At 40.3% G+C, this 14008-nt stretch overlaps 1 protein-coding gene across 2 annotated transcripts in view; it reads left to right on the forward strand.

The window, feature by feature from the left end:
* The first annotated feature begins 7948 nt into the window (after positions 1-7948).
* Positions 7949-14008, forward strand: part of LOC127626687 (anthrax toxin receptor 2-like) — a 102120-nt gene continuing 96060 nt past the window's right edge. Inside the window, exons 1-2 of one of the 2 annotated variants that reach the window (XM_052102666.1) lie at positions 7949-8446; positions 11059-11130. In XM_052102666.1, the coding sequence (XP_051958626.1) occupies positions 8307-8446; positions 11059-11130 (212 nt within the window). In that variant the 5' untranslated portion in view covers positions 7949-8306. The remainder of the gene's footprint in view (positions 8447-11058; positions 11131-14008) is intronic. The other variant, XM_052102673.1, reaches the window with a different exon arrangement.

Below are 14008 nucleotides of genomic sequence, written 5' to 3' on the forward strand. Positions count from 1 at the left end.
GCACCGCCCTCTGCCCTCCACCCTGCCCCTGGTATTTACGCTACTATAATTATATTTGTTTTCCTGCATGAACCTCAGGATACATATCCTGAGGTTACCGCAGTCTACAAGACCCTGTGTTAAGACAATGAACCCTGTCAGCAAACATGCTACAAAAGCTTATGTCTAGGGACTATGCTGGACAGGCTTCCGCCTGTTTGTAATGTACAAGCTGAACTGTCCCTTGTTGATGCGATATAACATGGGAGTCCTACCAAAATGTATGGATGGATATGTGTGTGTATGTGTCATCTAGGAATTGCCCAGAGAAAAACCACTCACCTGTAAGCTTGGTGTCATTCTGGCCCGTTTGCGTGTGGTGTGGAGGTCAGGTTTTCCAATCCAGCAACGGCGTAGATACAGTTCAGTTTGATTTTTAAATGGTGGTGATAATAAAAGTACAAGCAAAAATTATAATGTGACAGTTTTTCTGAAAAGGCGACATCATTAGTCCATTAAAGGGATGATGATCCACGGCGACAAACAAAGTACACATGCGACAGAACCCATGTGTGGCCTAGTTGAAAACTATCCTCTTTTTCTCCCTTTCAGGATGCATGTGTACAGGTGAGTGATGTCATCAGGGCTCTGCCTTTGTCTGTCAGTACTATCCATAACTATCACTAAAATAATTCATCACACCATCTCTGGTCCTGCCTTATGTCCGACTCCCACTGCTATGTGTCGCAGAGTGATGATGACTAACTGCAGTCTGTGCCAGTTAGACATCACTTCAGTATAATATGATGTACCTCACAGTGGATGAACTGCTGCCAACTCCAACTTTAAGACATACTCCACTGTCCACTGCCTGAATCATGGACTTAGGATGGAATTTACCATAATGAACATCCACAATCTTTCCCTCAAGGTTATTTTTCTCCATTAACCAACATCTTATGGAGTTTTGTGTTCCTTGCCACAGTTGCCTTTGGCTTTCTCACTGGGGATCTAAAAACAAATATTATTAAAACATTTTGAAGGCATAATCTACATTAATTTTTTTAACATTTAAAGACATTACAGCTTAATTTTTTGTTATAGCATAATTTTCTGTAAAGTATTTTTACAGTCTGTCATGCTTATTCTGTTGGTTCATTTTATTTTTAAAATCTAGTTCCTGTTTTATATCATTTGATTCCTGTTTTCCCTCATGTTGATCTCGTCATGTGTTTCCCCTGTTCATGTGTCTTGTTTTGACCAAACCAAACCAAACCAAACCAAGTAACGCCACGCCAAGTCTAGTTTTAGTCGGGTTTTGTTTATGTCAAGTCTTTAGTCAGGTCTAGTCTAGTCGTACATGATTTTGTTTTGATTCATGTTTAATATTAGTGTTATTGGATTCCACGTTTGAAAAATAAAACTGCACTTGGGTTCATCGCACCATCTTCATCTTTATGTCACTACCTGTGTCCAGAAATGTTACACAGACGTTCATGACAACATTATATTTTGGTTTATGTATCAGCACTGAAATCCTTAGTATCTCAACAGTTCTGCTTTTAGAGACCATTTAAAGTCCCATAAAGATGACCCCATCACCTGCTTTGGGCACATGTTTCATAGAGCATTGTTAAATACTTCTTAAATCCAACCGAACTGTAGCACTGAGGTCCTATCAATGTGCAACATGTTTCTGAATGAGTTTCACTGAAAGAAAGAAACAAGACCCAAGTATGCAATGATTTGACTCAGAATTTTGCCGTTTATCCACTTATCTACAGTATAGGCCTACAGCGTATTGACATTCACATGTGCAGTTGTCAGTCTTGCACATACAATAAAGTAGAGAAAGAAGGGTTTTAATACCAAAAAGAGTATTTTATATACAATTTAATTTGTTCCTTAAATGTTGTTTACTGTTTCACAGGAGATGAAAATGATGGATACACCTTTGTATTTTGTTATGGACTCCCTGATAATGAGTTTCAACACCTCAATGCATTTCACAATTAGTTGAATTGTTTCCCCTGTCATTTCCAATTATTCTTACCACTATAATGTCCATGACAAACTAACAGAATAGAACTTCCAGCATTCCGTTGAAATCTTCAGTACATCACCATAATCAAGCATGTAAACACAAACAGTGTTTACAATAGCACACCACTTCAGATCCATCATCTGCCTATATAACAATTATCAATATAATCTATGCTAATTATGAAGATTTTACTGTGTTTGTTTTGTGGCCTTATTAAACATTCATGATGGATAATGATGGATTCTGCTACTCAAAGCATGACATTATATACATTGTATTTCACACAACTCCATCTTTAATCAAATTTGTTTTCAAAACATGAATCAAAGCAAAAAGCAAAATAATACGTCCATCGATGTTGGTAATTATGGCAATTAACAAAGTGAATGGAAAGTAAATAAATTAGTCCCATCACTGATTCAGAGGAAGAGCATACCAGTGAAGCAATTTTATACCCTACTAAAGAATGCTCTGGGAAGTTTATTATTTATTTATTTATGTATGTATTTATTCAGTATACAGTGTGTGTGTGTGTGTGTGTGTGTATGTTTGTGTGTGTTCATATACGGTGCATTCAGTAAGTATTCAGACCCCTTCATTTTGTCACATTTTGTTATATTACAGCCTTATGCTAAAAAGCTTTAAATTATATATTTTTTTCACATCAATCTACACTCCATACACCATAATGACAATGAAAAAACTGATTTTTGATAACTTTGCAAATGTATTAAAATTAAAAAACTGAAATATCACATTGTCTTAAGTATACAGACCCTTTGCTATGACACTTGAAATGTAGCTCAGGTGCATCCCACTTGATTCAATTAATTGAATATGATTTGGAAAGGCACACACCTGTCTATATAAGGTCTCACAGCTGAAAATGCATATCAGAGCTAAAACCAAACCATGAGGTCAAAGGAGCTGCTTGCAGAGCTCAGAGACAGAATTGTGTTGATGCACAGGTTTGGGAAGGCAACCAAAAAATTTGGCTGCACTGAAGTTTCCCAAGAGCACATTGGCCTCCATAATTCTTAAATGGAAGAAGTTTGGAACAACTAGGACTCTTCCTAGAGCTGGCTGCCTGGTCAAACTGAGCAATCGGGGAAGAAGGGCCTTGGTAAGAGTGGTGACCAAGAACCCATGGTCACTCTGGTTGAGCTCCAGAGATGATGTGTGGAGATAGGAGAATCTTGCAGAAGGTCAACCATCAAGCAACACTCCACCGATCTGGGCTTTATGGTAGAGTGGCCATACAGAAGTGCAATAAACATAAAAAAAAAAACACCTAAAGGACTCTCGGTCTGGGAGAAACAAGATTCCCTGTTCTGATGCCAAGCACTACACCTAGAGGAAACAGATACCGCTCATCTTCTGCGCAATACCATTCCAACGGTGAAGAATAGTGGTGGTAGCATCATGCTGTGAGGGTGTTTTTCAGCGGCAGGGACTGGGGGACTGGTCAGGGTTGAAGGAAAGCTGAACACAGCAAAATACAGAGATATCCTTCATGAAAATCTGGTCCAGAGCACTCAGGACCTCAGACTGGGCCGAAGGTTCACCTTCCAACAGGACAATGACCCTAAGCACACAGCCAAGACAACGCAAGATTGGCTTAGGGACAACTCTGTGAATATCCTTGAGTGGCCCAGCCAGAGCCTGGACTTCAACCCACCCAAATGGCTTTCCACCGATGGTCCCCATTCAACCTGAGAGAGCTTGAGATGATATGCAGAGAAGAATAGCAGAAAATCCCCAAAGCCAGGTGTGCAAAGCTTGTCGCATACCCAAAAAGACTTGAGGCTGTAATCGCAGCCAAAGGTGCCTTGTCTATATTTCTAATAAATTTGCAAAGTTCTCAAAAATCTGTTTTTTGCTTTGTCATCATGGCTGTATGTAGTGTAGATTGATGTGAAAAAAAAAAATAAAATTAAAGAATTTTAGCATAAGACTGCAACATAAAATATTAAATAAAATGAAGGGATCTGAATACTTTCTGAATGCACCGTGGGGTCTGAATACTTTCTGAATGCACTATGTGTGTGTGTGTCGTATATGTGTATATATGTATATATATATATATATATGTATTTTTCATTGGATGATAGGATCTATTTCCAAAATATTTCTCAAAATCCTTTTCAAAACATCTGTCCTTGTTTGAAAAACAAACTGCTTTGTTTGAGAATTCATGACTTTCTTTGGATCATCTTTCTGAATCAACTACCATAATTCATTTTAAATATGACTACACTGAATATCCCCTGTAAAGTAAAGCAAAACAATTTACTTGACATTGGCCCACTAAATGATTAATTACTGTATTGCAGAATCTTGGAACGATGAATGCATAAATAAATAAATAAAAATCTGGTTACAAAAAAAAAAGGTTCTCAATATTAAAATTAATAATTAAGTAATTAAACCTGTGTAATGGAGTAAGTTTGGCTACTGGTCAGTCAGATGAGGCAGGATCTTTGTTTCTCTTCCTCTACTTATAAAACATAAAGTGATTTCTGTACCTAAATGTAAGCATCTTATCTTTATTCAGTTGCTTTAACCATAATTTATCTTTTTAATTCACTGTATTGCCTATTGATAACTCAGTGTTATCATAGGCTAATTTCTAGAATTGCCTAATACCTCAATTCCTATCTGTCACTCACTCGAAGTTGTGTCGATGAAGTGACATGAGGGGTCACTCTTGGGAGCCTGAGACACCTCTGATCTTTGATAAAAGGCCAATGGGAATGGGCGAGTGGTATTTGCATGCCACTCCCCCAAACATATGGGTATAAAGGAGCTTTCAGATTTTCTATTTGGAGCCGAGCGGTCGATGTTCACTGAGCTGAATTTCCCACGGCTTACCATTCACCTCCACATTACAGCGCTTTCTCCCCCCTCTGCACTGGTGCAATGCAGAGATCACCCCTGGGTGGTACGGCAGAACAAATCTGAAAGAGTATATTGTAAGAGTATTTTCCCTTAAAGAGTATATTCTAAAAGAGCGGCACACACGGAAACGTCTTTTAAAGATGCATCTTTTTAAAGATGACTTTCCGCTTGTGTGTTATTCCTGGTTGCGGCCGTTATCTCTCCAGTTCCTTTCTTCCCGGAAGTGCACGAAGAGCTGACAAGGTCGTGGGAGGCACCTTTCATTGCCCGGTCCCAATCTTTCAGCTCCCCCGCCCTCACTACCCTGGATTGTGGGGCAGCCAGGGGCTAGTCGGCGATACCCCCAGTGGATAAGTCGCTCGCGGTGCACCTATGTCTGCAGAGAGCAGCCACCTGGCACATTTACCAGGCTGGCCTATTCGGTGTCACTGTCGAGGACTTTGCCCAGCAGTTCTCATCAGTGAAGCAGCAGAGAGAGGCCATTCAACACATCCTGCCCCGGCGCGGCTCAAGATCCCACACCACGTCAGCTCGTCGCCAAGAGCGTCCTCCTGCGGCGGCTGCACCGGCTCCGCCATGGCCCCGCCCCAGCATTGACCCACCACAGGAAGCAGACGCCACCCATCTCACGGCCGGCCGCCAAGAAGAAGCGCCCCTGAGACAGGCTACTCAGGGATGAGGAAACCTGCTGTACCAGAGCTGGTAGACAGACCACTTCATCCCCCGGTGGAGGGCTGGGAGGAGAATCTTTTGTTTCATTCTCATTTAATCACGCTCAAGTGGCGGTGGTACCCAAAAATTCAACAAAAGAGCAATTTTCTAATTTCCTGGGTTACATACCCAGTGTGGACGGTCCAGAGCACTCAGGACCTCAGACTGGGCCCCCCCCCCGCCCCTGCGCGCCCAGATGTAGCACAAAAATGCCCACAATCGGATGGTTTCGACAGACTGCGGGGACGATATACCTACTCCCCCCTCCCCGACCGATCCTCTAGTTGGTATCAGGAGCCAGGTAAGTGCTTCGATGTCCCTCAACTCAGCACGGCCACAGGGTTAAAGCCTCTTCAATGTGGCGCCTCTGGCTCCGCCCCGCCACAAGGCCCCACCCGCCGGTATGTCCAACGACATTGTCCCCTTGGTCCCCTTGAACCTGCAAGCGCAGCCCCAGGAGGAGGCAGACCCAGCCTTGACATTGCTGTCTCCGGTGCGTGCTTTAAGCATATATTTGGATCACACACAGCACTTTGGAGTATCTGAGCAGCTCTTTGTCTGGTTTGGTGGACAGCCGAAAGGAAGTGCTGTTTCCAAGCAGAGGATCACCCACTGGATCACTGACGCCATAGCTATGGCATATCATGCCCATCACGTGCTGCCTCCCACAGGGCTACGAACCCATTCTACTAGGAGTGTGGCGGCCTCCTGGGCCTTGACCAGTGCCATCTCTCTAACAGACATTAACAGAGTAGCGGGCTGGGCAACACCCAACACCTTTGCAAGGTTCTACAATCTCCAGGTTGAGCTGGTCTCGTCCCGTGTCTTAGCAGTAACAAACAGGTAAGTCCGGGACAGTTGGACAGGTGTATCACTTGCGCATAGTGCCTTTCACCTCCACTGAGCTGAAGACATGCACTGTTGACTCACAGTAGTGTTCACAAAATTTGTTCCATGGATGACTTCCTCCTAGCCCTGTGGCAGACAGGTTTGCGGAGAAACTCGCTGCCAGCTAAGTACACATGCCAACTAAGCCCTGTACTGGGGTAAGTGCTCCACATGTGCTGGTTCCCCGTAGGTAACCCCATGCGACGTATATCTTCAACTAAATCGTTTCCCTGTTGGTAAACGGCATCTTCTTTGGGAAGAAGCCCCTCTGCCCCAGTCACCATGTTTGTAGAAACTCCTCCCCCTTTGGGTAGGACCTACCATGGGACTTCTGCACTTGACATACTTCCGACAAGGCTCGTGGGGTACACTCAAAATACCCCCCCCCCCCCTCTGGACGGGGTGTGGTCTCTGCGGTATCTTCCCCTTGGGAGTGACACACCCCAAGGACGTGGACACTGGTGGTCCCAGTCGGTTGACAAATGTTCACTCTTTTTGGGGAGAAAGAAGAAAGGGGACAACTCGGCTAGCCTGCCCCTATTTTTTGGGCAGTGGACTTGTCCCCAAATGGCTGATCGATGCTCATAACAGCATCGGGGGAGGTTACGTGTCAGCCTGGTGCACTGGCTATGAGGCACACAGTAGTCTGCCCTTCTCGCACCGCAAGTTCATGTAACACAGTTCAGCTAGTTGTGGCATTTTTGTAGTGGACCCCCTAGTGTCACTTCATCGACACAGCGTTGAGTTTGTGACAGATAGGGAATGTCCTGGTTATTTCCGTAACCTCCGTTCCCTGATGGAGGGAACGAGACGTTGGGTCTCTCCTGCCACAACGCTGGACTGCCCGCTGAAATAGCTGAGACCTTCTCTCTCGGCTCCTCAGCACAAAACCTGAACGAGCGGTTTGCACGCCAGCTCCTTTATACCCATATGTTTGGTGGAGTGGCATGCAAATACCACTCACCTATTCCCATTGGCCTTTTATCAAAGTTCAGAGTTGTTTCGGGCTCCCAAGAATGACCCCTAGTGTCACTTCATCGACACAACGTCTCGTTCCCTCCATCAGGGAAGTAACCAGGAGGTTTCATGTAGATACATTTGCTTCAGGGCTTATTGCACGAACATAAAATTTCCCCACATAGATCATACAAAGAAATATGACTCAAAGCCATCTTGCCACATTTATGAATTTACAAAGGGCTGAGCTCTTTGTAACTTAACAGAAACAGTCCAAAGTTCAAATGCAATCACTGTTAAATAGAGTATTCCTAATAAATCCTAACAGTATCCCACTGAAAAATAAGTAGTGCAACTTAAATAATTTTATTTATAACACACATCCTGTTTGAGAATTCATTAATCTGGGTGTGCGCGCGAGCCAAACGGCATATTGACCTCAAAAGCCTCTGTTGCACATCTGGGCGGACGTGCACGCGCAGAATAACTAAGTGCATTACCCAAACTCGCTAGCAACGTTTAAAACAGTTATTACTCTGCGTTTTTGGTAACTGTTTATTGCCCGCGAAAGTTGGACCGAACTGCTGGGTTGTTTTATGGGTGGCGTAAAACGGATGAAGAAATCAGATTTAGTGACGTTGCATGTCCTCTGTTTCACAGCAGGAAGGAATTGAGCTCTTCTGCAAAGCTATAAATTGGACCATGTTGCGCCAGACCGGCCAATACTTTTCTATTGTTCTCTACTTGGTATTGTTTTTGTTTCACATCATTTAAGAAATCAGTTTTATGCCCAATCGTATGCGTCTGTTGCCATAACTAACTCACCGTCATGACACAGAAAAGTATCGTCGCAAAGAAACACTGGACGGTGGCAACAGCGGCGGTTCTTTTCTTCTTTTGCATTTCATCTTTTAATGCAGAACATCCATCTTGTCATGGAGCTTACGACCTTTACTTTGTTCTGGACCGGTAGGTAGCCTACTTTGAACACTTGAAACCCTAATTTCTGTCCTTCTATTTCTGTTGTTCTAAATTCAAAATTCGGAATACAAAATGTATCAGTGTATAAAGGGTACATATTATATAGTTTTACATTAGTTAAATAATACTAGACTGATGTGTGTAGTTAACGTTGAAGTTGATGAAGTTGAACTGTCCATGTCAGCAGTTCCGCAGTTTGACTTGATTTCTCTGATATAGCCTACTTGTATGGAGCCAGAAATATGCCAAAACTATTTGAATTTGAATTGTGTACATTTGAATTATAGACTTTTTAATTTGAATTATAAGTGTGATTTTGCCAAATGAAATATTACGTTGTATTTTAAATAGGTTTGAATTTGAATTTTTAAACTCCAATCCTGGACATTTCACATTTAACCAGATTGAATTTATTTTTTTTTTTTTTATTGCACAATTTTATAAATATGTATTTTTAAACAGCACATTTTTGGTTCTGAATTCTTACACTGTAAATATCCCATTTAAAAAAATACAGCTTCAAGTTTTCAAGATGAAGAAGAAATTCAGAACACCAAATTCAATATTCTAAAATTCAAACCTCAGAAATTCAGATCTACAGAACGTGGGTCAGAGATCAAGCTTCCGTGTTCCACAGGGAAGAGTAGAGGGTCTTGGAAAAGTCGAAAGGAGCATATTGGCCAATTACAGGTCGAGGTGCAATAATTATCTGGCACGGGCGTGATTCAAAAGGTCGCCATTCTGACCATGAAGTGGTTCTTAAACTTTTATGATTTATATTTTTATGGTTAGCACGTTAGCACATTCTCAGCACATGAGAAATTTGTCTAAGCGGTCTCTAGTATTTGTTTTAGTATAAAGTATATTAAGTTTGAAAGTGATTAGTATGCGTAAAAGAACGCATCACATATAACTCAATAATGAATGTAATTCTGCTTCATTGTGTGATCGGAATCCACATCAGATCCAAGTCGGATGTTATTTCAAACACTTGTTAGTGTTTGTAAGTGCGTTTTGAGTTCGATTTTTCCGAGACCCTCTACTCTTCCCTGTGGAACACGGAAGCTTGATCTCTGATCTACTTTCTGTAGATCTGAATTTCGTGGAATATTGAATTTGGTGTTCTGAATTTCTTCTTCATCTTGAAAACTTGAAGCTGTATTTTTAAAAACGGGATATTTACAGTGTAAGAATTCAGAACCAAAAATTTGCTGTTTGAAAATACATATTTATAAAATTGTGCCATAAAAAACCCAATTCAATTTGGTTAAATATGAAATATGAAATTCAAATTCAAACCTATTAAAATACAATGTAATATTTCATTTGGCAAAATCACACTTATAATTCAAATTCAAAAGTCTATAATTCAAATTTACACAATTCAAATTCAAGTTGTTTTGGCATATTTCTGGCTCCATATACTTGAACCTACAGTATATCCTTCCATCCATTTATATCTCCATCCATCTAATAGTCTGTAAATCTATCTATCTATCTATCTATCTATCTATCTATCTATCTATCTATCTATCTATCTATCTATCTATCTATCTATCTATCTATCTGTCTGTCTGTCTGTCTGTCTGTCTGTCTGTCTGTCTGTCTGTCTGTCTGTCTGTCTATGTAGTATGATGGCACAAATATGCAGTACAGAACTGGCCTTTAGTGGCCATGGCCGGAAATTAAATTTCCCTGCACAACAGACCATTCCATTAAATGTGGTTTGGTGTTATCTGATGGTCTTGTCTAGATTCTCTGACCTTGGTTTGAGAAAAGGAAGAAGACATGCATAAAAATGATTTTCTAGGTACCTATTGGTTGTGTTTTATGTTCACACCATATGCAATGGATTATAATTTTTAGTTCAATTTGTAGCTATTACTTCAAGGACACATTTGACACACTTTTTTCTTTAAAGACACTGGGTTGCATTTAAGTTCATTTCGGAGGCTTAAGAGGTCTACTTTCTATCATCATTGCATTTGAACGGTTTCATGTATTTTATGTTGTGAAATTTCGCATTATGGAGAAATAATCAAAATTATGGGATGTGCTGGGAATGCACATATACAGTAGGAACATATACGTAGAATAGGAACTTTCTTTGATGTTGATTTGTGGGCTGTTCATTGTTCGTCTTGGCAAACCTTGTGTGTTCTCTGTTACATGTCATTTATGTAACATTTCAAATAATACAGGCCATCAGCCACTCTCGTTTCTATATACTGGTATGAACTTTGGCCATTTAAATCCTACATCGGTTGACCACTAGTTTGTTGGGTGTTGGAATGCTGCAGTGGTATCATTCCTGAGAACTGATGTGGCCATCAATTGTAATGAAGTGACATGACTCAATGTGTTATTATCATAGAACATGGACAGGGTCTGTTCTGCGCACTTTATAGACAGTCATGTGTTAACTTAGCTGACTTACCAAGTTCTTTGCCACAGTCTAATCAACAGCACAACTCTTAGAGTAACCACACGTCCCATTCTAAAGCAGATATTTGACTTAAGTATTTGTGTAATTGATTTAAGCTGGAGCCTGTTTCTTTTCTTATTTAGTGCTGACTTGTGTATCATTAACTTTATTACAGATCCGGTAGTGTTTCGACTGACTGGTGTCAGATCTATGACTTCGTCAAAAATCTTACAGACAGATTTGTGAGGTAATTTTCTGTTTTCATTGTTTTTCTTTTCTATTACACTTTTAATTAAAACCCAAATGGCAATTCTAACCAAACATTTAAAGAGTTACCTCTTCCAGTTAGTCATTTGTTTTAAATTACTCGCATTCATTCCAAAGTAACTCTAGTTCCAAACCCATTTCCAAACACTTTTTTTCCTCTGTGGAATACAAAAGGAGATGTTAGGCAGAATGTCAGGTACTGACAGCCTCTGTCACCATTCACTTTTATTGTATGGAAAAAATATGAAAGTAAATATGAAATGAAAGTAAATGGTGACTGAGTCTAACACTCTGCTGAACATCTCCTTTCGTGTTCCATGGAAGAAATAAAGTAATGTGGGTTTGGAATAACATGAGGGTAAATAAAACGGTACTCAAATTTCATGATATAATACGATACAATACAAAACAAGATGATTGACCCCCATATCTTATTGTAGGATTCAATTTTTTTAAACATAAATGACACAACAGTGTCAGACATGGGCAACAAAAAGTAGATCTCTATAATAATGGAACTTAAACAACAGCACTGTATTTATTATGTTTGATTGTAATGAGAAATGCTAATATGAACAATGTTTTTCGTGATAATTTTTTCCAATATCCAATATTAATCCAATATTATTTAGGGTCTTGAGCAAAAACCTATCGGTAGTAATTTTTTTGGCCTCTTACCCAGTTTCATGTTGCACGTAAATTTTACAAGCATTAGTAACGGCTTATATCATATGATTTGTGTTAATGTTCACTGAAGCAGAACATTGTGAGGCAAGCTCTTAAAGTTTCAGTATCTTTTTAGCATTTCTTATACATATGGATGTAAACTCAGTGCTGTTACTTGTAAATTGTACACATTCTTTCAAACAGTGATATCTCATATCACTATTACAGGTCCTTCTCAAAAAATTAGCATATTGTGATAAAGTTCATTATTTTCCATAATGTAATGATAAAAATTAAACTTTCATATATTTTAGATTCATTGCACACCAACTGAAATGTTTCAGGTCTTTTATTGTTTTAATACTGATGATTTTGGCATACAGCTCATGAAAACCCAAAATTCCTATCTCAAAAAATTAGCATATTTCATCCGACCAATAAAAGAAGTGTTTTTAATACAAAAAAAAAAAGTCAACCTTCAAATAATTATGTTCAGTTATGCACTCAATACTTGGTCGGGAATCCTTTTGCAGAAATGACTGCTTCAATGCGGTGTGGCATGGAGGCAATCAGCCTGTGGCACTGCTGAGGTGTTATGGAGGCCCAGGATGCTTCGATAGCGGCCTTAAGCTCATCCAGAGTGTTGGTTCTTGCGTCTCTCAACTTTCTCTTCACAATATCCCACAGATTCTCTATGGGGTTCAGGTCAGGAGAGTTGGCAGGCCAATTGAGCACAATAATACCATGGTCAGTAAACCATTTACCAGTGGTTTTGGCACTGTGAGCAGGTGCCAGGTCATGCTGAAAAATGAAATCTTCATCTCCATAAAGCTTTTCAGCAGATGGAAGCATGAAGTGCTCCAAAATCTCCTGATAGCTAGCTGCATTGACCCTGCCCTTGATAAAACACAGTGGACCAACACCAGCAGCTGACATGGCACCCCAGACCATCATTCCTTCTCCCCAGTCTTCCTCCAGACTCTGGCACCTTGATTTCGAATGACATGCAAAATTTGCTTTCATCCGAAAAAAGTACTTTGGACCACTGAGCAACAGTCCAGTGCTGCTTCTCTGTAGCCCAGGTCAGGCGCTTCTGCTGCTGTTTCTGGTTCAAAAGTGGCTTGACCTGGGGAATGCGGCACCTGTAGCCCATTTCCTGCACACACCTGTGCACGGTGGCTCTGGATGTTTCTACTCCAGACTCAGTCCACTGCTTCGGCAGGTCCCCAAGGTCTGGAATCGGGTCCTTCTCCACAATCTTCCTCAGGGTCCGGTCACCTCTTCTCGTTGTGCAGCGCTTTTTGCCACACTTTTTCCTTCCCACAGACTTCCCACTGAGGTGCCTTGATACAGCACTCTGGGAACAGCCTATTTGTTCAGAAATTTCTTTCTGTGTCTTACCCTCTTGCTTGAGGGTGTCAATGATGGCCTTCTGGACAGCAGTCAGGTCGGCAGTCTTACCCATGATTGCGGTTTTGAGTATTGAAACAGGCTGGGAGTTTTTAAAAGCCTCAGGAATCTTTTGCAGGTGTTTAGAGTTAATTAGTTGATTCAGATGATTAGGTTAATAGCTCGTTTAGAGACCCTTTTCATGATATGCTAATTTTTTGAGATAGGAATTTTGGGTTTTCATGAGCTGTATGCCAAAATCATCAGTATTAAAACAATAAAAGACCTGAAATATTTCAGTTGGTGTGCAATGAATCTAAAATATATGAAAGTTTAATTTTTATCATTACATTATGGAAAATAATGAACTTTATCACAATATGCTAATTTTTTGAGAAGGACCTGTATATATACAATTTCATAATCAAATATTAATTAACAGAATTTTCTGTAATATTTTCTAACTAAGTGTTATATTATATCAAATCAAGATTATATCGCATCTTGAACCTCATATCTTATTTTGAACCGAATCGTGAGCTAACCATATCGTCCCATACCTCCAACCAATGGAAGACTGGGGGAGATTTCTAAAATCTAGAATCAGTTTGAAAACAGAGATTATTCTTACAATTCCATTTGGTAATCTTAGTGCTGCAGAAATTACAGACTTCAGCTTTAAGTGGTGCACGAGAAAAAATATTTAAGGTACCATACAAAGTCAAGACAAAAGTACAGTGCATTCAGAAATTATTCAGACCCCTTCATTTTTTTTCAAATTTTATGTTGCAGTCTTATGCTAA

The sequence above is a fragment of the Xyrauchen texanus genome, chromosome 3, assembly GCF_025860055.1.
Source record: "Xyrauchen texanus isolate HMW12.3.18 chromosome 3, RBS_HiC_50CHRs, whole genome shotgun sequence".
Classification (NCBI taxonomy): Eukaryota; Metazoa; Chordata; class Actinopteri; order Cypriniformes; family Catostomidae; genus Xyrauchen; species Xyrauchen texanus.